General features: G+C 47.6%; 1 protein-coding gene across 1 annotated transcript; it reads left to right on the top strand.

Annotated features, from left to right (window-relative positions):
- Positions 1 to 6,062: 6,062 nt before the first annotated feature.
- TGM4 (transglutaminase 4) lies at positions 6,063 to 21,249 on the top strand. Its single transcript, XM_048299661.1, has 14 exons — positions 6,063 to 6,247; positions 9,581 to 9,760; positions 9,896 to 9,999; positions 10,315 to 10,444; positions 11,091 to 11,209; positions 12,612 to 12,719; positions 13,267 to 13,441; positions 13,916 to 14,054; positions 14,313 to 14,416; positions 15,670 to 15,921; positions 16,580 to 16,927; positions 18,293 to 18,462; positions 18,944 to 19,080; positions 20,908 to 21,249. The coding sequence occupies exons 1-14, from the start codon at positions 6,232 to 6,234 to the stop codon at positions 21,047 to 21,049; spliced, it is 2,124 nt and encodes a 707-aa protein (XP_048155618.1). The 5' UTR covers positions 6,063 to 6,231; the 3' UTR covers positions 21,050 to 21,249.
- Positions 21,250 to 21,534: the final 285 nt, after the last annotated feature.

Below are 21,534 nucleotides of genomic sequence, written 5' to 3'. Positions count from 1 at the left end.
GACACTGGAAATAAGTGAGAGGGAAGGGCTGCAAAGAGTGGTAGGGGGTGGGGCGCGGTAGATGGTGCTACCACTTTTTGTACAAGCTCAGTCTCGCTTGGCTCAGAGGTCACTACGAGCCATGGTTTCATCCTGCCTGTGAGAGCTGGGGCTAGGGCTTGGCCATGTGAGCAGTTCAGGTCCTCCCTTGGCACAAGCAGAGCATCTCTGGTTTTGCAGCAAGAGGTGAGAGTTGGACAGCTCTGCTTGGCACTGTGACCTGCAGTGTGCAATGTCTGAACAGCAGCCGCAGCTTCGATCCGAATTGCTTTCAGTAAGTGAAGGCAACACTTAGGGAGAAATGAGCAGTGCCCCAGGGACGGATGAGGCATTATAAATATCACATTTTCTGCTGCCAGTCGACTGTTTCCTCACCCAGATAGGAGGTATTTTAAGTGATTTGTTCCCTTCAGGACACGCCAGAGTTAGGCAATCACAAGCATGATTCTGCCAGGAACCAGTGTTGCATGAAAGTGCTTCCTAGAAAACCCTGGTGGGCATGGAGCGAGAGCATCGAGAGCTGCTGTGAAGGACAACAGCCTGAATGCTGTGACAAGGGGTGGGTGGGAGTATGTTGGCTTGGTTGCTTTTCAGGGCAAATAGCCCCAGATCCCTGGGCTCAGTCGGTCCCACCATACCTGGAGACTGCCACTTGACAGATATATTCAGGGGTGGGACAAAACCTTTGCATCTGCTGTGCTTTTGGTCTGCTCTGGTGCAGCACAGGAGCCTCCCTGGAAACCTTGTTCTAGGAAGTTTCTCCCTTCCCACCACGTGACAATTTCAGTTGCAGTGCTGGCTGGCGGGAATGCGGCATGGCACAATGGGACCTGTAGTCTGTAGACCGTGTACATCTCGATCTATAGAGACACACACACCCACCCACACAGACAGGTAGGAGAAGCTGCTACACCTCCCCTGCCCAGAGAAATCTTACTCGAAGACACTGGCATGCAAGTTTCTGCTTTGTCACTTAGACATTTGCAACCAGACACATATCCTGTAGGTGGGAAGGTATTCTTTCAGTATTTTCCTTGTTCGCTGGAGCTGTTTTTAATACATGGATGAACTATTTTATCCCTGATTCAATATTTGCACTGTTGATTTCCTTGCCCCTACCATTTATTTTTTGCAGCCCTCTTTTGCTTTATTTTTCCTCGTACCTTTTCATATTGTTTGCTTTAGGTGTAGGCTGTGGGTATGTGTTCACAGTGCAATCAGTCAGTGTGGTCATACATGCAAGCAAGTTCATGGGTCAGTGGCAGTAGGGTGGATACAGCCCTGGAATAACTACACCCACCGTGTTGGATCCTTTCCAAACACACACTGTAGGTTTTGGGATGGCATGGTGAGGGGGGTCCTTCTCCCCATTTCAAGTCTCTTGATGGAGTGGACAAAGGTGTGAGGATGGAGCTAGCAGGCTGGTGCCATTCAGAGTGGAAAAGAGACTGTGGTGGTTTGTAATAGGGGCCGAGAAGACCCTGAGTTGCATGGAGAAAGTAAGGTGAAATAATGGAGAAAGTAACATGTCAATTGTCTCCTCTGCCACAAGGATGGGGGGCCACAAGGGAAGCCAGTAAGCATCAAAGCCAGAGGAGCTTCCTCTTCTTGTAGTGTGTCATTTGGCTGAGGAACTCCTGTCTGCAGGAAACAGCAGAGGCTAGCTGGCTCATCAGGTTCAAAAAGTGGGCAATTATTTTTAAAATCTACTGTCTGGAAAAGTTGACATGATGGAGATCTTTCTTTGTAATTTATTGCACAAAATTCTCAAGTATTTTGCTGAGAAGCAGAAGTGCCTCATGCTAAGTTATTTTAGACTAATACGTAATGTCTCAGCACTGGAGCTGAGTTTCCAGTGCAACAGTTGTACTAGAACTGAGGGTCAAGAAGTCATAGTACTGAAATTCCAAGTTCAACCGTCACACATTGTTGGTCCATATATCTAGACTGATACTGCAATTTTGCCTTTTGCACTCCAGCCAGGAAAGGGATATTAAAAAATACTTTAACATCATATCATTTTGGCTTGCTCTTAAAGCAGCTTTCTGTTTTTTAACGGCCTAAAACCTCCGTTTCCTGTGATGCCCACAGAACTTCTCTTTCAGGGCACGGAGAGTGCTACACAAGAGTGTTTTGCCTGAGTAGCCATAAGTCTATGCTTGATATATATGTAGGTATGGTGGCTGTTTGGTCTCTGTCTTCTTCAGGAGCAGAGCCCTTGGGTGGCACTGGGTTGGGCACAGGTTGATACAGTTTTCATTCCTTCTGTAAGGAAATGCCCAAAGCCACTCACCTATATCCCTAACTTAGGTCCAAAAATCCTATTTCAATATTCAGTGAGAAGGAAGGAGTTGGACTTCAAAGACCCTAGTGGGTCCCTTACAACTCAGGATATTCTATGATTTCATGATTCTATGAAACAGTGGAATTTCCGTAATAATTATACTGGTATCAATCACTTCTCTGGTATTTGCCTGTGAGAAACTCATTACCAGGTATCTGGGGCCAGATGACTGAAATCAATTAAGATCTGGGCTTGGCCATCTTGCATCAACCCCTGACGTCCAAATGCCTGCCACAAGTTGGCTCATGTTGGATAGAAGAGAATCTGCCTGCTGGATACATGGGATGCCCTGTGGGCACAGGCCACTGTCATGGTCCGTGGTCGGTGTACATGAGTGAGAAATGATCAAATCAATGCTCCTTTCAGAGTAACAGCAACACTGGCATGTCAGGATCATTGTGTGACTATGATGTGTCTTGATACCAGGACATTCCTAAAGACTGAGGTACAGCTTAATGAAAATGTGAGAACAGGACCAACATAGCGCCTCAAATCCAGCTCAAAAGAGATGGACCAGATCCTCTGCAGTTCTCCATCTGTGATTTTTTTTGTCTTTGACACCCCCAAGATTTCTTACTACTTATCATTTCCTAGGCTGTGATTCAGGAAGGACTCAACATGTACTAGGTGGTACACATGGGAGCAGTCGTGCTGTGGTCAGTGGAGGACATCTCCTTGCCATGGTGCCCCTCAGGACCCAGACAGGGACTGTGTCCCTGTGTACTGCGCCGGATGCGCTGCTTACCCTCTGACACCTCAGAGCAACTCCATGGGAAGGCTGAGAGGATGAGTTCACCTTTCCAGAGTGCCCAAAAGGAAACCTGTACTGCTTTTGATCTGTTATTTATTTTGAGTATTACTCTGACTGGACATGGAAAAACACCCCGACAAAACAAAAGGATCTTGAAGCCTCAGGTGTTTATAAAAAATGTAGCTCAGTAAATTGCTGTTACAAAAGGCAACTTCTCATGGGGTTACAAATGAATGAAAATGTAAAGCTAAGGATTTGTCTTTCCTACTTGGCATCAATAACTGTGGTCATGCTCTGGAAGCTTGATTTGTTTTGTCAGTTTAGATACACAAAATAAACAAAACCTGAGACAAAGGGCAAGCTTGTAAATAGGGGAGCAGCCACTGGGGAATTTTATTTTATTTGTTTGCATTTTATTACCTTCTTATGCCAGCTAATAAGGTGACCTTGCAACAAACAGATGCAGATAAGGCTGACCACATCTGTTGTCTTATTTTGCAAGTTGGGAAGTAAGTTGCTGAAATTATTGGGAATAGGGAGATTGCCTGCAAAAAAAAAAAAAATCCCGGTACTCTTAATTAAAAGAATACAGTTTTATGAGACAGATTGAAGTGATTTACTGTTGTAACTGTTTGGGGGGAAAAAAAAGAAATTAAAATGGACTGGTATTTTTCATTGCTTCACCAAGAAGAAAAAAGCCGTGGTGAACCATAGCCGAACCATAGCCAGCCACTCTGACCAGCAAAGACAGAAGGAGGTTTGCCTGTAAAAAGACAGAGATCACCTGCCTTGCAACATGAAAGAATTGGAAACCACATCTTTTAAAAACATTCCTGTAGTTTAAGCCAAAATTCCTCTTCTCGGACCTTGCCAACAACTCTTGGAGAGTATTAGAGTTCAATGGCTTTTCCTGGCACAGCAACTCGTATGAGCCAGGGGTGGAAGGTTGTGTTGGGAGCGTGGTACCATGTGCCAAGTTAATTTCTGTTGAATTGAGATACTACCAGTGTGTAGAGAAAGATAATGGGAACGGGCTAGACCAGCAGCTGCACAAAGCAAAAGGAGAACTGAAGCCATGCCCCAATGGCCAAAACCCACCCCCCAAAAAGGTCAGCCACCTTCAAAGATGGAGTAGGTTCATGGCAGGGCAGAACCCGTATCCATGTAACTTTTACAATCATTTCTCAGACTCAGGTTTAAGGTGAGGGTCAGAACACGTACACTGTTGAAATCAAGGTTTTGCAAAACCCCAAAGGACTGCAAGTATGACTGTTCCTGGTGAATACATGCCCTGCTTCCCTTGTTCACCCTCCAGCACACATCTAGAAATGTTTTTTCAGAAGCAAAGTGTTACCAACATCAATCTGTTCCTGTTCGCAAAAATCTGTAATTTTGCTGCAGGACTTTTGTGTCAACACAATTTGAGATGCCTCCAACCAAGCATAGAATGATGTATAAAACAGCTTGAGACAGCTTGGATTAGGAAGCTACTGTCAGTGACTTCAGATGATGTGGATTACTCAGTTGCTGCATTTAAGTGGAAACCAGTAAGATACATCATAAATGTTCAGATTATGTTCAGACTAGTTACGTTGTTGTACTGACATTCCATGTACACTTTACTTCATCCCATACTGCTTCTTAACAAAAATGTCTTTCACCCTTTAGGAGGAAGGAAGTGCAGAATAAAAGCCACGCTGAAAGCTAAATCAGGGCTGCAGTGTTTTTGTCAATAGTGAAATACGTAGTTGTCAGCACATTGTCTGGTGCTGAATGGTGAGTGATGCTCCATCTGCTAAGAACTTTGCTGGTTCAGATATTCTTGCAGATGTCCTGCGGGATTATGGATGTGCGCTGAACCCTCAGTGCCCTGTGGTGCCCTAGTCATGCTCTCAAGTAAGGACACCCAACATCCACCTGCCAGCAAGCACTGACATGCTCAGAGGGTGGCATCTGCTAACTCAGCTCCTCATTTGCACCAAGGGAAACAGTCCTCCTAAAGTAAATACCTAGTTACCTAAATCAATGGAGAAAAGTTGGTGCCTTTGAAGGCTTCCACAGGGCAATCCTGTCTAGGGAGAACCTACATTTAGATGTGATAGCCTTGCAAACAGCCTTGCTGAACCCTGGGCTGCTGCCATTGAGGGAGGCATCAGAGGGCTAGGGCTGCTCCAACAGCTGAGCCACTTCTACATTTCTGGGTGCCTGGAGACGTTTGTATCTCTTTCTGGACACTTCCCATGTCACTGGCGGCCTTTATACCACCAGCTCTCCCCTCTGTAGGGTAGAGTCATCTCTCCATCTTTGGTCACCCTGAGGACCAGGGTGGCAGTGGGGCATATGGGGTCCAACCATGTCCTGCAGAGCTGTCAGCAAAGAGCAGCCAACAAACAGCTCCTGTTCCACCACGTTTCTTTCTCCTCCTGGACATAGCCTGATTCTCCTCTTTCCCACTTAGTGCTCCCACTGGGGTATCTCCCTTGACATCTACCTCACCCCGTGGGGAGAGGGCCAGTGCTAGGATCCTTCAGCTTCCCAACCCACATGTGTAAATGCTGGATTTTAGCCCACAGCTCCAAGTATTTCTGTCCCAAATGTGATGACAAAAATCTCACTAACTTAAAAGAAAGTTAGACTGGTCCTAATGGGCAACTGTTCTCCTAAGGATTAAATGTTTGTGGGCTTCCTTGTAAAGTTAGCCCTGGAGTTGCAGTCCTGGTGACCTGGATATTAGGTCATAGGTGAATTCTTGTTACTCACCTAGCCTGTGATTTTACTGTTTGTCAGTGAAGGGTCTGTCCACTTGTCATTCGATTGTGCAAATTCACCTTCCATGTGAGTCGAGATTTAAGTTTCGCTGTTTTTCAGAGGTTGACTATGTGCAGAGGGAGTTGTAGTAATTTTTTTTTCCACAGGAACTTCCTTTCTTGAAACACCACCCCTTGGCAGTGGACCTGCTGACACCTCAGAGCAAGACACAGATAAAAAGGGCAGCCTGTCTTCCTTCTCCACACTCAGAAGCAAGTGGCATAGACTACTCAGGAGCTTGGAAGCTGCTGGCATCACAGGCATCTCGGGTAGAAGCTCTGAAAGAACCATGTTCGGCAACACTGGTGAGTTTTAATGCTTGATATGATATGTTAGGTGTGAAGTTTGGCAAGTCTCCTGCAGGGAGGATGGCAGCTCCAGAGGTCCTCATCCCTCTGATTGCCATGGGTGACACCTTGGGGAAAGAAGTTGTGGTACCAGTGCTGCTCACAGGGGATCAGTTTGCTCTGGCTGTGCAAATTGTGCTTTTGACGGATTGGTAATCTAACTGTAAGATGCAACTCATTTTTCATCACTGTTCTTCAACCTGTAGACGTCTGGTTCTGTCAGTGTGAAGGAAATGCAGCTCTTTTAAACTCATTCCACATCAATGTTAAAAGAATTTCTTTCTTTCAGGCTACTTAATCATGTAGATTATTGCTCTTTAGTGATGCCTGATAGCATCTGATGGAAGTTTCAAAATAACTGAAAGGAGGATTTATATGGGCTTGAGCTCTGTCCCATGGCTGTCCTGTCTGCCCTGTTGTCAGGAGATCCTGAACCTACCTAGAATGGTGCCTGGGTCACTCCTGCAGCAGCTGCTGAACCACCACCACTGGCCAGCCCAGCCCCAAGATGACCAAAACCCCAGGGGTTTGGCATGTAGCTGGGTAGGTGCACATGTGGGCTGGATGGTGCCTGCAGCAGAGTTGGGAACAGGTCTCCACGGCCCTCAGGAGGTGAGGGGTGTTTTGACACCACTCCAAGTCCCCCAATTTCAAACCTCTGTACTTTGAGCGTGGATGAGCTGAAATTTTCCAGGAAGTCTTGGACAGCAGCATCCTTGGGATGTGATCTCACATCTCTGGGATGTGCATGAGGGTTTGCCCGGAGGCTGGGCAAAAATCAGGAGTAAATGCAGGTATCCAAATTATGTTGTCTCTTGAAAAACTACAGTTCTCATCCCACTTCCCTTCTGTCCTTCTGAGCAGCCCTTGTTCCCAGTGATGCCAGACATACAGAAACTCTGCTCCATATTAATAGGTTTTTTAAACCCCATCACCTCCTCATCATCAGGGAAAAAAGGCCCCAGACACTTACCAGTGCCAAGCCCTCATGTCCCCATTTTTGGTCTGGGTGGTCACTGTGTTCTTGAAGCTCTGAACATCTCTCCAGGCAGGTAGCAATGCAATGGGCCTTGTGGGTTAGCATAGGAAGGGGCTCTGTAAGTGATAAATCATGGAACTAGGAGGCAAAATACTGCCTTGAATTTTTTCTATTTAAAAAGGAAAAGAAATCTGCCAGCACTTGAGATTTGGGTTTGCTTCTGGCCTGGCCCAGGAGCGAGCACAGACAGGACTGCCTCTCACAGTCTGAGCCTCTGTCCTGTGGGCAGATGCATTCTTGGTATACTCAGCTCTTCTATAAATCATTAATTTCCCTGTTGGCAAACCGAGGTGCCTGCAGGCAGCCAGACACAGGGCGTGTGGGGGTCCAGCTCCGTGCCCAGGGCAGGAAGCAGAGCAGGAAGACAAAAGCAGCAGGTGAGGGTAGACGGGCTGCAGCCAAGCCACCTCGGATGTGCTGGTGGATGCACCACTGGCTCGCTCTGAGGCATTCCTTGGCACAGGACACTGTGCCAGTCAGATCACAGGGCATCACAAGTGTCTTTGCACAGGACTCAATGCAGCACGATTGACAGGCAGCGCTGAGTGGAGACAGGTCTTTGGCACTGTGCTCAGCGCGGTCAGGCTGTGTTCCAGGGCAGCTGTTGTCAGTGAATTTTCCCTGTGCATCCTCAACAGAGGTTGACAACACTGGTGATGTCCAGAAATGGGATGGCTATGCAGTCCCTAAGTTAAGAAATGCTGGAAGGACGGATTTCCTAGGGCCCTTTCCCACAGCCATCCTATGTGCTCAATTCCCATGTCCCTTTTCAGCCCTCTCCCAGGACCAGGGCTCTTTTCTGCTATCTTCTCAGCCCAGCACCAGAGTTTTCCATAAAGAACAAGGTTGAGCAGCTTTAGTGTTTGGAGATTTCTTAATGCTGAGGAAGATGCACTTCCTTTTTGTCCTCAAGAGGGTTAAGCAGCTAGTTCCAGCTGAAATTTTTTGGCATAAATGCACATACACCCCGTTGCATAGAACTTCATCCCGAGTTTGGCAACTGGCATGCAGCAAGCAAACAAAAAGCACTCAAAGATTAAATTGGTTAACAAAAGGTGCTGGTCAATTCTAAGTCTATTTGTTGTGCCACTTATATCTGTTACGTAATTAATATAAATATGGTTTATATATTTACTTAGAAGAAATACTCAGAGGTAATAGTCTGGTGGGGATCCATGGGTGGTCAGTTCAGTTTACTTAAGGCTGCAGTTGCTGCCCAGCACAGGTCTCACTAGGAAGCATGTCACTGATTTCAGCCTGCCCTGGGACCAGCCCTGCATGTGACATCTCCCACGCCACAGCAGCTACCAGCTGATTCCTGCCTCTTCAGTGTTCGGCATGTCTCTTGTTGATACTGAGATTAACATGGTTGCCTGGTACCATGCAAATCTGTCAAGACATTTGGTAAATTAATCTCTTCAACCATTATGCTTTTGACTTGCTAATTTCAAAGTTACCGTAACCTGTTTTTGCCTCTCCCATGTCTTCATCTGAATCACTCAAGAGAAGAGTGCTTATGAGGTATTGTAACTCCCTACTGTTCACACGGAATTCATCCTTTGAGGATATTTAATGGGCAGGTACAAGACCTACAATGCTCCCGAAGAAATACGGCTCAGCCGCATTCCTGCATGCTCTGGCTTTTCCCGTCACAACTGGGCAGCCTGCCAAAGTCTGATGCAGTAACCCCCAAATCTCCATCATCAAGAAAGCTGAGGGCTTTCTTTTTGCTCAAGTGTATCACTGGGTTGTGCCTCTTGCAGCTCCACTCCTATGCCACGGCCCTGAGCCACAAGCCACTGGGCACAGAGATGCTGAGGCTTGTCCTGGCCCTGCTCCCATCCAGAGTTGCAGGAGTAAAGGGCAGTTGAGGAGGCAGTCATTTTAAATGCTGTGTCTTAATGGGAAAAGCAGCAGTTGGCACGAAGGGGGCAGTGCTCTATGGTGAGGGTGCTACAGCAATCCACCCAGAGCAGGGACAAGCTCCTGCCTTGCCCTCTGACTGTTCGTCTCTGCAGCATGATTCTGCCTCCTCCTCTCTCCATCTCTTCCCAGGGAGTCTGAGGTTTGCCTCTGGGTACTTATTTTATTTTATTATCATATTATTTTATATTGTCTTACTCTAGATCGCTTGTTACTCTAGATATTTTGATGACTCACAGGGCTGCATTAAGAAGAGAACTGTCTTTACTGTGCAATTTGCCATCAATCTCTTCTTTTTCCTTTCTACTTTTCTCCTAATGTCTTTCCAGAGAGCAATCTGGAGGTCACTGGGATTGACTTTCTGAAGAGCCAGAACACCCAGCAGCACCACACGGATGGGTACAACATCAAGAACCTGGTGGTGCGGCGTGGGCAGGCCTTCCACGTGCAGGTCAGCCTCAACAGGGAGCTGAGGGCTGCCGACAAGCTGTCCCTGCGCTTTGGCATCGGTAAGCAGGATTCCCACTGTGGCCACCAGGCAAAGCCAGAGAGTCCCAGGAGCATCCAGCTTCCTCCTCCTGGCACTGCACAGGCATTGCAGACCCGTGCAACCCTCACACACACTGCCTTGGGTTTGTTTCTAGGTGAAAATCCAGTGAAAGAAAAGGGGACCCTGCTGTCACTGAAACCAGAGCGGGAGGATTTCAATGGGTGGAAAATCTCCGTTGTCAAGAAGAACGGCAAAGAGGTAGAGCCTGTGGGCAAGGGGCCCAATGCCCAGTACCAAGCCCATCAGAAGCTACAGAGCGAAGCATCCTCATACCTGTGCTTTCCCTTAGTCATATGATTTTAGATAGGCAGCAGCCTTGTCCTGCTGGGTTCATTGCTCCCCCCATACACAGGGAGGCTTTGCCCTATCCCGCTGCCTTCCCCTCTTTCCCTCCAGGGACCTCCATGGCCCCCAGCTTTGCCACTTGTCCCAGTTCTGTGGCACTGTATTTGCGCTATGCCTGTGGCCATGGTGGGGTATCCCTCATGCCATCTCTCCTTGTTGCCTCCTCAGTGCCTGCTGTCTGTCACCAGCTCACCCAATGCTGTTGTGGGCAAATACAACCTGCATGTGAAGACTGGTGCTAACATGTACAAGCCTGAAAATGGTGTCATCTACCTTTTGTTCAATCCTTGGTGTGAAGGTGAGTGGTCCTGCAACTGGGAGTGATAATTACTGCTACCAGGGATTGTCCCAGGTGGAACTTTGCCTCGTAGTTTCCCTCCTCTGTTTCTCACATACATTGCTTTTTCCCCATAAAACACTGCAAGCAGCATCCTCATGGAGCCAGTGGGAAGCTGGGCAATAGCAGTGAACCAGCTCCTCATTGGATATTCTCCAGTGCCAGACCATAGAGAGACATCTATCTGTCACATCTGTTTGTACCTCTGTATCATCCCTCTCTGTTTCCCTGAGCCAGCCAAAGATTAACTGAGAGAACTGGGTTGGCTTACACTCCAGACAAAAAATAACCAGAACAAAAAATTGTGTGGTTGGGTGGCATCAGTTCCCTAGTTCTCTCTGCTGTCTGCCTGGTCCAGTGTTCAGAAATAAGCTTTTTTCTGTAATAAAGGAGTGGTCACGTAGCAATGGACCTACAGAGGGAAACTAAAGATTAGTCTTAGAGGAAATTCTTTCATGAAAGGAGCAAAAAAATGGGGCTGCTGCATGGTCACCAATTGGTGTGAATGTTGCACACCCTTGGTTACCCCAGTTTAGCTTTCCACGGAAAATTTCGTATCATGTGTGCAAACCACCTGACATCTGAGGGTTTGCGATTTTTTCTCCAGATGACGTGGTCTACATGGCCAATGAGGCACAGAGGAAGGAGTATGTGCTCAACGACACCGGCTACATCTATGTTGGGTCTGCCCACAGCATCTACGACAGGCCCTGGAATTACGGGCAGGTAAAACACAGCTGTCTTGTCAGCCCTATTACCCTTCTTCATCCCTTCAGCATTAAGCCCATGAGTAGCTCAAAGTGCTGGAATGACCCTGCCAGCTTCACTGAGAGGGCTCACCTGCTCAGAGTAATCTATGTGCCTACATGTTTTCCCCACCCACAGCTGGAGAATGGGATTTAGTGGCACATTTATAGTCAGATCGTGTGACCCCCTGGCAAAGGATGTGGAAACCAGGGACAGGGTATTTCTGATTGAAAAAATTCCCATAAAGGAATTCTTGCTCTCATGCAACTGTAGTTGTTGGTAATCAGGTAATGAGACATGGAGAGGGCTGATGGGGAAAAAAATCTGATTTATCTCTTGCGTCATAGTCGGGAATAAAAAAGGTAAAATTACTGGCAGAGGTTATCACATTTCAAGTGGTGCCTTCACTGACAGCTGTGTGCAGGACACAATCAGCCACTCTCTCAGGAAGGGTGTTCCTGCACACTGCCTCTGAGATAACTCCAGAGGAGCAGAATGTCAATTTGGCTTGGGCTAGAGATAAGAGGTGGATGCCAGAGCAGATTTATTTGTACCCTATAGAAAGCACACAGGCACCCAAGCAGAATATCCTGCACCCTATCCAGACAGAATTCCCCACCAAAAAGTGTTCAAATCTGGGGGGCGGAGGGGGGAGGGGTTTCTGTTTCTTTTGTTTTGTTTTGTTTTATAAGTCTGCAATTTTGCAGGATATCTTCAGAATGTATATCTGCAAGACACACATCACCCAACAAAGGTGCTCACACTGATGTCTTTACAGAAAAGGGGCCAAAGGGCATCATCTGTAGGGCTGTTCCTATCCTAATATTTGTTCTGCTGTTAAGCAATGAGAATTGATACTGATATTCTGACAAGCTTCATTGGATCAAATGTTTGTCATCTCTCTGAACCTGACCTCAGGGAGCTTTATCAGCAATTGCTAATTAGGAATCTTTGCTGTAATAATTAGCATTTACATACCTTTCTCTTCTCCAAGGTTCATTTTGTACCTATGTCAATAGACTAAATATCTGCAGACATCTTAAATTTTCATTACTCTTGTGAGTAATTTGCAGGGTTGCAGGGAAGTGATGTCGGTAACTTTGTGCTACTCACAGGAGTAAAGATTGCTGGGTCAGGTTCCAACTGTATTTGCAAGACATGTGACAGAGGCTTTTGTCTTCCAAGGCTGGGTTTCATTTTAGCCCTTCTTTGGAGAGAACAGCTTTGGAAAGCCCCACAGCCTTGGAAATTCAATATCATAAAGGAAGTTTAGAAGTTAGAGCTATTCAGGCATTTTCCTCCAAGTGCATGCTTTACAGTGACAAGCAAATTCTGTTTTAGAGTGGCACATAAAAGTGTCTCCATTTTCTCCCTAAAACAGTTTGAGGAATTTGTCTTGGATGCCTGCATGTATCTGCTGGACAAAAGCAAACTCAGTCTGACTGATAGAAGGGATCCTGCAAATGTGTCCAGAGCCATGTCTGCTTTGGTAAGCCTCTCTCAGTGAAGTGCTTTGCCCCTCCAGCACTCCCTCCACCTTCGTTCTTTCCCTGGGACCATGAACACCATTTCAGGATGCATATGGAATTGATTCCTTTGGGATACTGCAAGCAAAGAGACAGAGGCATTACTGGGTGGAGGGACAAGTGAACAAAATACAGCAAGTCCCCATCTCCAAAGCTTGCAGCTGCCCCAGTGGTTATCCTTCCTCATCAGTTGTGTTGGCAGGGCCAACACAGGGGGTTGTGTTTTGGGGGGGTAACTGCTCTCTGTGGTGGGACCTTTTTGGAGCCCTATGGTTTAAGATACAAGATGCAGAGTTAATTTTTACTGCCCTGAGCAGAGGTGCCACCTCCCTCTAGATATCCAAGTGGAGGCTTTCCAACCAGGGGAGCCCCCAGCCAGCACCAGCAGCCTTGGTGGGTCGCACAGGGCTGTGGAGCACCTGGGAAGACACAGACTAGGCAGAGACCTTGCGGTTTAAGCCTCATTCAGTCTCGTCCCTTTATTTTTCTCCTTTGCATGTGTGGCCACAGGTTAATGCCAACGATGACAGCGGTGTCCTGCTGGGGAACTGGTCAGGGAATTACATCAATGGAACATCCCCTATGGATTGGATTGGGAGTGTCACAATTTTGCAGAAGTACTACAAAACAAAGAAGCCGGTCCGTTACGGCCAGTGCTGGGTCTTCGCAGGGGTCCTCAATACAGGTGAGCAGTGAACTGCCTCCTTTCTCTGACACCCCACTTGCTGTGCCTCTGAGCAGCAGATGTGCCAGGGTCTATCTGTAAGGAGAGGCTGAGGGAGCCAGGACTGCTCAACCAGGAGAAGAGAAGGCTTTGTGTGTAAATACTTGATGGGAAGGAGTGGGGCACAGACAGGCTCTTCTCAGTGATGCCCCACAAGACCAGAGGTGATAGGCACAGGCTGAAACATGGGAGGTTCTGTGTGAACCTGGGAAAACAGCTTTTTTCACTGTGAGGGTGACCAAGCACTGGCACAGGGTGCCCAGAGAGGTTATGGAGTCTACATCCTGAACGTGTTCAAAAGTCATCGGGACACGGTCCTGAGCACCTGCTCTAGAGGACCCTGAGTGGGCAGAGGGGTCAGATGACAGGATCCCCAGAGATGCCCACCAGTCTGAGGGATTTTGTGACCCTGTGCTTTGTCTGTCTGTGCTGCAGTCATGCGTTGCCTGGGAGTGCCATCCCGCTGTGTGAGTACCTTCGACGCGGCCCACGATACCGAGGAGAACCTGAGAGTTGACGTCTACCTGAACGAAAGAGGAGAAAAGCTGAACTCGTTGTCTTTAGACTCTGTCTGGTACTGCCAAATGGGGCTAATGCTTCCTAGCCCCTGTGCTGCCTTGCAGTGCCCCATTTCCCAGCCCCAGCAATTCCTTTGAGAACTTCCATACTGCTGGGGTTTGTTGCCCAGGAGAGAGAGAGAAAGCCTGGGGTTTCACAGGGTTACATGCAAATGCCCATTAAATCTGCCCTTACTAAAGGATTAAGGGAGGAGATCGTGACTCTTCAGGCTGTAACAGCTCACTCCTTTTCTTTCCAACCCAAATGCATGCAGGAACTTCCACGTGTGGAATGATGCCTGGATGAAGAGAACGGACCTGCCAGAAGGGTTTCATGGCTGGCAGGCAATTGATTCAACCCCTCAGGAGCAAAGTCAAGGTAGGATTTGCCTAGAAAGCCTCTTCTGCAACTCCTGAGGGAGGCAGGGACATTTTGTGTGAAAAACATCTTTGCCAGTCAGCAAAGCAGGTACTCCCTATGCACATCTTCACACGCTGGGGCAGTGACACTCTAAAGCAGGAGGTCTCACTGCTGCCACCTCAGCCCAGGATGGAAGGAACAGCATTTCTTGACAGGCAGAAAAACTGCCTTGTGGGGACATGATTGTTGTTTCAGAGGTTAGAGCACATCTACGTCACTGGGGTCATGAGGCTGTTCATCGGTAGATGAGAGGAGTGACCACCAAAATTGGTGACTACACTCCCTGCAAATGTTCAGGGAATTCAAAGGTGGGAAAAAACCAAAAGGTTAATCCTCAGGGAAGTGCAGAAAGTGGAATTGGCCTAGAGATCAAACACAGGTGTCTGGATGCAGTTGACTTCATAACCTGACACTGAAATTGGCTAAGGAAGAAACTTTCTAACACAATTTTGAAGCATTAGAAAGCAGGTATTCATTATTGCAGCACACTGGACACCTGGAGGATATTTCCTCTAACTGGGTGTATCACAAAATTTTACAACAAGGTATTTATTCCATCATGATCATACATATTCATTAGAGTGTACTTCCTGGCTAACACATAAACATCACTTCTCCTAGAACTAATTTGCATGCATCTGCTTCTTACTGGAAGGGCTTTTATGGTCCTGGAGGGTCATCTGAAGGGGTCGTACTCACTAAGTAACCCCCAGCATACAGATGACCTTGCCTTGAACTTCTCGTAGGGCACGTGCTGTTGCTTCTTGTCATATAATTCTGCCACAAAAGCCACTATATTCTTTATTATCTGTTTATCCACTGGTCTCAGCTACGTTTCGCATGCTGTGTGGCTACTTTTACATACTTTTATCTACTTCTTGAAAACACATTGTTCCCTTTTTTGGACAAGGCATCGTTATGTTCTATTTCTTTTATCAAACCAAGCTGTGGCTTTCTAACCTTAAAATTATCTAAGTGAGGGGAAACATGCAAAAGCTCCTACCAGACCTTGGTCATCTACAAAAAATTCCCAAGCAGCTGTGGGATAAATGAGAGGTTCTGGAGTTCATTATTGAATTGGAGGACTATTTACTGCTAAGTGTCAACTGCCATGGCCACAGATTCCTGCTTGAGTGTGTCTGAGAGTGGAGCAAAAGTTGGAGTCACTGCTCACGTTTGGAAAATCAGCTGGTATTGAATGCCCTCTCTAGGTCGTTTCCAGTGTGGCCCATGCCCGGTGAAGGCTGTCCGGGAAGGAGATGTGTATTTGCCCTACGACAGCAAGTTTGTGTATGCGGAAGTGAATGCTGACAGAGTCTACTGGGTCGTCAAGAAGGTGAACGGCAAGGACAAGTACTTCAAGGTTGGCACAGAGACCCAAGCCATCGGCAAGAAGATCAGCACAAAAGCCGTGGGGCAGAACAGGCGGGAAGACATCACCCGGGAGTACAAGTACCCCGAAGGTAACAGCGCCCATCCTCTAAGGCAGTGCCAAAGAGGAGACTCCTGACCGTGCAAGTCACCCCACAGCACGTGTTGTTTCCAGGAGAAAACTGCAGGAGTAGCTGCAGCGGTAAACCCAGTGTAAGGCCTGGAGACCCTCGGGAGGCAGCACTGCTGCCGGGTATCCTCATGCCCACAGTGACACCTATAGGCTGCTCTTCAGGGCCACGAGCAAGCTTGCAGGCAGTGAAAGAAACAGGCTGAGTGATGAACCTAGTCGTCACACTGACTTTTGCTTTATTTCTTCATTCTTCTTCTTTTTGTCTTTCCATTCCCCAAACCATATTGGAAAAAAAATCCCACATTTCTTCTCCACAGTTCTCAAGACCCAGCCATGTTGTCCTAGACTGTTAAACCCTTCTCAGTGAGGAGGGCAAAAAAATCAGGCTGAAAAATTTAAGAGTATCCAACCTCTAAATTGTCTCTTCCAGGAAATTCTTCCTGTCCAGAATGCTACAGTTAGATTTGGTGGTAGCATAAACCAAGAAGTAGTCCTGAGCAGAGGCTGGAGGTGCTCTGACATCCTCTCTGCTTATCAGCAAAAGCATAAATAAAGGGAAGATAGCTCTGGGTGAGGAGACCGAGATACAGCTGTCACACATATTTTTCTTCATCCAGGCTCCAAAGAGGAAAGGATGTCTATGCAAAGAGCTTATAGCTTCATACGCCCTTCAGGAATGGTGCCTCGTTCGGGCTACGCTTCGACCATACAGACACTAAGCGGGAGCACCCAGCCTTTGGTCCCGAAGGAGCCCGTCACCAAGACTGGGCTCCACCTTGAGATAACCAACACAGAGCCTTTGCATCCTGGCAATCCCCTTGAAATGGCCATCACAGTCAAGACCTCTACTCCTGGGAACTGGACCGTTGACCTTACTGGCTCCTGCCAGCTGCAGTACTATACTGGAAAAGTTCAGGCCAATCTTGGAACTATCAAGGAGACCGTCAAGCTTGAAGGCACATCTGGTAAGCACAGAAAGCTTACTGTGTTCTGTAGACTAATTTACTGCGGCAGTCTGGGGTTTGGAGTGGCTCCACTATAGATCAGTGTATGGCTCTGTACTTTGTGAAGAGCAGAAATTGCCTGCCTAAAACCTACCTCCCTCATTACTGAATTTGGAAGTCTCAGTTACAGACTGGGATCCCTCTGTAGCAGGGACCAAAACGTGAAGGGCCTGCTGCAGCTTCAAGGAGGTGGTTAGAAACACATCAGTGAGGGCAGACAGAGGTTTTCATGGCATGTGTGAGGTATGCTGGAGCATCTCCCTCCTGTCTTCACTGTGTAAACATCAAAGATGTCACCACAGGCTTTGTGTGCATCCATGTGGATCAGATCCCTCACAGGATTTAGATGGCTGGAAATTTCAGCCTTTTTTTGTTCTTGTGTTTGCCACTCTAATTTGGGTGGTGGAGATGCTGGTGAGTATTATTTTCTGAATTCTTTGCCCAAGCAAATTCCCAGTTCACGACTGCCTGCCTGGCTGATCCCCAGAGCTGTTTGCTGCTGTGCTTTGCATATCTTTGAGTAACCTGGGTTGCATTTTTGATGCCCAGCAATGTAACTGAAATTTGCTAAACAAGAGACTGGTGAGAGATGAATAATAACAATAAACAACACTTGCTGATTCCAAGCATGACTCACTCACCAAAAAAATAAAAGTAGAAAAAAAATCTTTGCTGTTGATGAGTGCTGAGTGTTTTCACTCATATACTGTTGCTGTAAAAATGCAGCAGGGCAGGACACAAAGGTAGCCACATATATACCTGCATACATATATACATACGTATATACACTTAGGGAAAAGAAAAGGCTTTTTTTTTTTTATTCCCAGAAGCCAGGAAGCTTTGCAGCTAAATCAGTGCTCAAGCACCAGCACTGCTGACTTCTTGGCTTTTCTGAGCCACTGGAAGGTTGTCCAGGCAATTAAAGATAAAATCTGAAGTGAAAGGAAAGCCAGCAATTTTATACCAGGCAGAGAAACCCGAGGCAGGCTTAAATGTACCCAACCTCCTGCTCCTCTGCCTCCTTCTGAGTGCCTTCTGAGGGTAGCCAGGGACAAGGGCAGCTGAGGTGCTGGATGTGAGCCCAAGCCAGTGCTTGTCTGAGCAGGGACAGTGGGACTCAGCCACCCTTCCCATGGGCTGCATGTGCCAGGTACCACCCAGCCAGCCAGGGCTGCTCCCCACAGGGACTAGGCCCGAAGGGACAGCAGGATGGTCTCAGCAAATATGGCTCATGCCACACCCTGGGACACCAGCCACCAGAGCTGACTTTGGCACCCAATTCCTGGGCATGTGATGAAGCATCGAGTTGTGTTTTCTTTCCTGCAGAGATGCAGATCCCCATGAAAATAGCACCTGACGCGTACATGAAGACGCTGTCCTCCCTGGAAGATGAAGTGCTCATCCTTGTCACTGCCATTGCCGAGGTCAAGGAAACAAATGACAAACTCACCAAGGAGACCTCAATGAGATTCCAGTACCCCCCCATCACTGTCCAGGTGAGGCAGCCACCAGCCAGGCTCCTGGGGGACAAGGGTTAAAGCCCTGCTCACTGCAGCACCATGGTGGTGTTAGCATTCCAAGGGGGATCTCCCAAACAGCTGCCTCCTGGGATGCTCGGTTCTTGGCACCTTACTTGGCTATTCAACCTTCATTTGAATGTTGAAAGCAGCCATGAAATGAAAGTTTTATTATTGCCCCATCTAAAAGGGGAAGGAAGGGGCTGCTGGAGGGAAGGGGATGGGAGAAGAGGGTTTGTACAGGGCTCATCTCCAATCCCAGAGCTCTCCCTCCTGAAGGAAAAATATGTTGAGAAACCAGCTGGGAAAACACAGTGCTTCAAGGGGGATGGAAAGGATACGAAGGGGTTGTCCCCCACCATGCTGGTGGTCAGGAGCAAACCTGCAGCAGCTCTGGCATCTTTATTACCCCTCTGATCCCTAGCCTTTGAGTTTGTTTCTCTCTTTCCTCCTCTGCCAGATGCCAGAAACAGCCAAACTGTACAATGACTTCAGCTGTGCATTCATCTTCAAGAACAAGCTGAATGTGACCCTGGAAAACTGCAAGCTGCTGGTGGAGGGCTTGGGCATATTTAAGATGACAACATTTGATCAGGGGTAAGGAGATGAGCCAATGAAATGACCATGGCAGGACTCTGCTCTGTTTATTGTTTTTTTTTTAACATCCTTGAAGAAGCGGTTAGGGGATTTGGAGTAAGAGGGACCTTTGCCAGCTGTGTTTGAAATGGCACCACATTTGGGCAGAAGGGCTGTAGTGGTTTGGTCCAAAATACTCATTACTGTTTATCTGCTGTGAGATAAGAATTAGGAGAAATGCAAAGCAGGCACCAAGCTTGAAAGAATATAAAGAAGTTTATTAACAGACCTAAAAGAGGAAAGAAAAAAAAATTATACCACCTTCAGAACTCTCCTCCTCCCCCCACCTTCCTCCCTTCTCCCACTGACAATGTAAAAAAACAACCCTTAAGATGTTCAGTCTGTTTACCACTTCCAGAATAACCTTGTTCAGTCCGTTTAGAAAGAGAAGTCTCTTCTTGCTCATGCTATGAAAACAGTATCACAACGAGACAGCCGCCCACTTCCAAATATTGTTCAGTCCATTTAGGAAGAGGAGTCTCTCTGCCTGCGTGTGAGTCCTTTCCCCCGACTTGCAGCTTTTCCCGCAACTGCTTTCGAGGGTCCACTCTTAAAGTTTTTTGGGGTACAATTTTAAGGTTGAGCCATTCAGAAACAAAAACAGAGGCCCTTCTCCTTCCCTGGGAGCAAAGGGTCTTCATCATCTTCATCGTTAGGACTATCTCTGGGAGCATCTCTAGGGACTGAGGTTTTCTCCTTTCTCATTTGGAGCAAAAGTCCTCATCTGGTCCATCTCTAGGGACTGAGGTTTTCTCCTTTCCCGTTTGGAGCAAAAGTCCTCATCTGGTTCATCTCTCCCTGTCCAAACTTCTCATGAAATTACAGCAGCGTCAGCATCTGCCTATCTCAGCGCAGGTGCTTTTGCTCACGAGTTGAACACTCCACCCCCCATATCTTCATGAAATTACAACAGGATACTCTGATATATCATAGCTTCACAACAGACTTTCAGCTTTAAGCATCTCCTCTCTCTCTTCCCTCAGGTTTTCAGCTCTTCACAGCAATAAAAGGGTTAATCTCACCTCGGCCTTGCAGCTTTGCAGCTGGAATGTTGAATGTTTCTTATCGCAGTGGAGAGGGGGGAGAGCCGAGCCGCTCTGGCTGCCCACGGCAAAGGCAGTGGGGGGGGGGGGGTTCCACGGCTGGAACAGGTCCATGGCTTCAGGATGGCCGTGGCCCGGCCCGGCCTGGCCCAAGCAGGGCCTGGGCTGGGCCCGCTGGCCCCCACACGGGGCCTGCAGCCACCTGTGCCAGCGCCGGAAACGAGAGAGAGCTTGGGGGGGGAGTTTGTCTATTCTTAAATGTGGATCACAGAGGTGGTCACAACTTTAAGTGGCTTAGAGAATTGTCCATATTCAAACTGGCCAGCTGATAGGTTCTATCAGCTCCCAGAGGAAACTGTAAGCACCCCTTAGCAAGGACATCCCTTCCGGGACTATGCTTGCTAACCTGTGACAAGGACCCACACAGCAGGTGACAGGCTCAGGGCAGATGGGCATGACAGGGGCTCCCCCCGTGCTCCTGCTGTGCTGCCCAACAAGTGTGAACACAGCTGCTTCCTTCAGAGCTCAGTTTGGTGTTTCAGCAGTACGGGGAACTCTGGGGAAGGTCCCCAGGACCACCAGGCAGTATCACAGTGCCAGGCCCCACTTGCTGCACATTGGTCATGGGGGAAGGGAAACACCCACCCTAAACACATGCAGTGACTATTTCTTTAAGTGAAATTACTCAAAAAGTGGGAAATAACCCAAATTCATGCTGAGACTGTTTTTTTTCCTTTGTCCTTAGGGATATAATGCCTGGCAGGATCATGAAGTCTGAAATAATATGCACTCCAACAAAACTAGGAGAGAAGAAAATCATAGCCAAGCTGATCTCAAACCAGATCAAAGGGATCTCTACAGAGAAGGCCATCACCATCACCGAGTAGGATCGGTGCCTTGTCGGCATGCAAATGTTGGCCTTGCTAAATGTATCGCATCCCTGGGCACTTCTCTTCTCCCTGATTGCTGCACAGTACTTTTAAAGTAAAGAGCAAAATGCCATAAAGCTAAGGGAATTAAACTGGCTTAAGGGCACAGTTGCATTGATTGCAGTTAACTGTGATTCAATAAAGATTGTTAAAATTGACTGTGTGATTGGGTTTGATGATATCGTCACGTTGGGATGGCTCTGAATCCACAAGGGGATGTTCCCATCACAGACCAGGGATCGGAGCTCATGTCGGTGCCAGCTTCAGCCAGCTATGGGTGTGAGCCTGGGAGAGGCCAGCAGTGCTGTGGTCCAACCGGGAAGGACACACAGGGACCTCCCTGCACCAAGGGCTGCTGCGCAGCTCAAGCAACATTTCAACCAAATCCTTCCTGGGCAATTCCCAATTCCTCCCAGCTCGCCATCTGGGGAATGTACCACCAT

The sequence above is a fragment of the Corvus hawaiiensis genome, chromosome 1, assembly GCF_020740725.1.
Source record: "Corvus hawaiiensis isolate bCorHaw1 chromosome 1, bCorHaw1.pri.cur, whole genome shotgun sequence".
NCBI classification, from domain to species: domain Eukaryota; kingdom Metazoa; phylum Chordata; class Aves; order Passeriformes; family Corvidae; genus Corvus; species Corvus hawaiiensis.
Note: the sequence above shows the minus strand (reverse complement) of the source record. Positions and strands in the feature narration are given on the sequence as shown.

Bases quoted from the DNA above. Each gene is read 5' to 3' on its own strand.
- TGM4 (XM_048299661.1), top strand. The intron at 12,720-13,266 runs GTAAGCCTCTCT...GTGTGGCCACAG, and splicing joins CCAGAGCCATGTCTGCTTTG to GTTAATGCCAACGATGACAG. The intron at 19,081-20,907 runs GTAAGGAGATGA...CTTTGTCCTTAG, and splicing joins ATGACAACATTTGATCAGGG to GGATATAATGCCTGGCAGGA.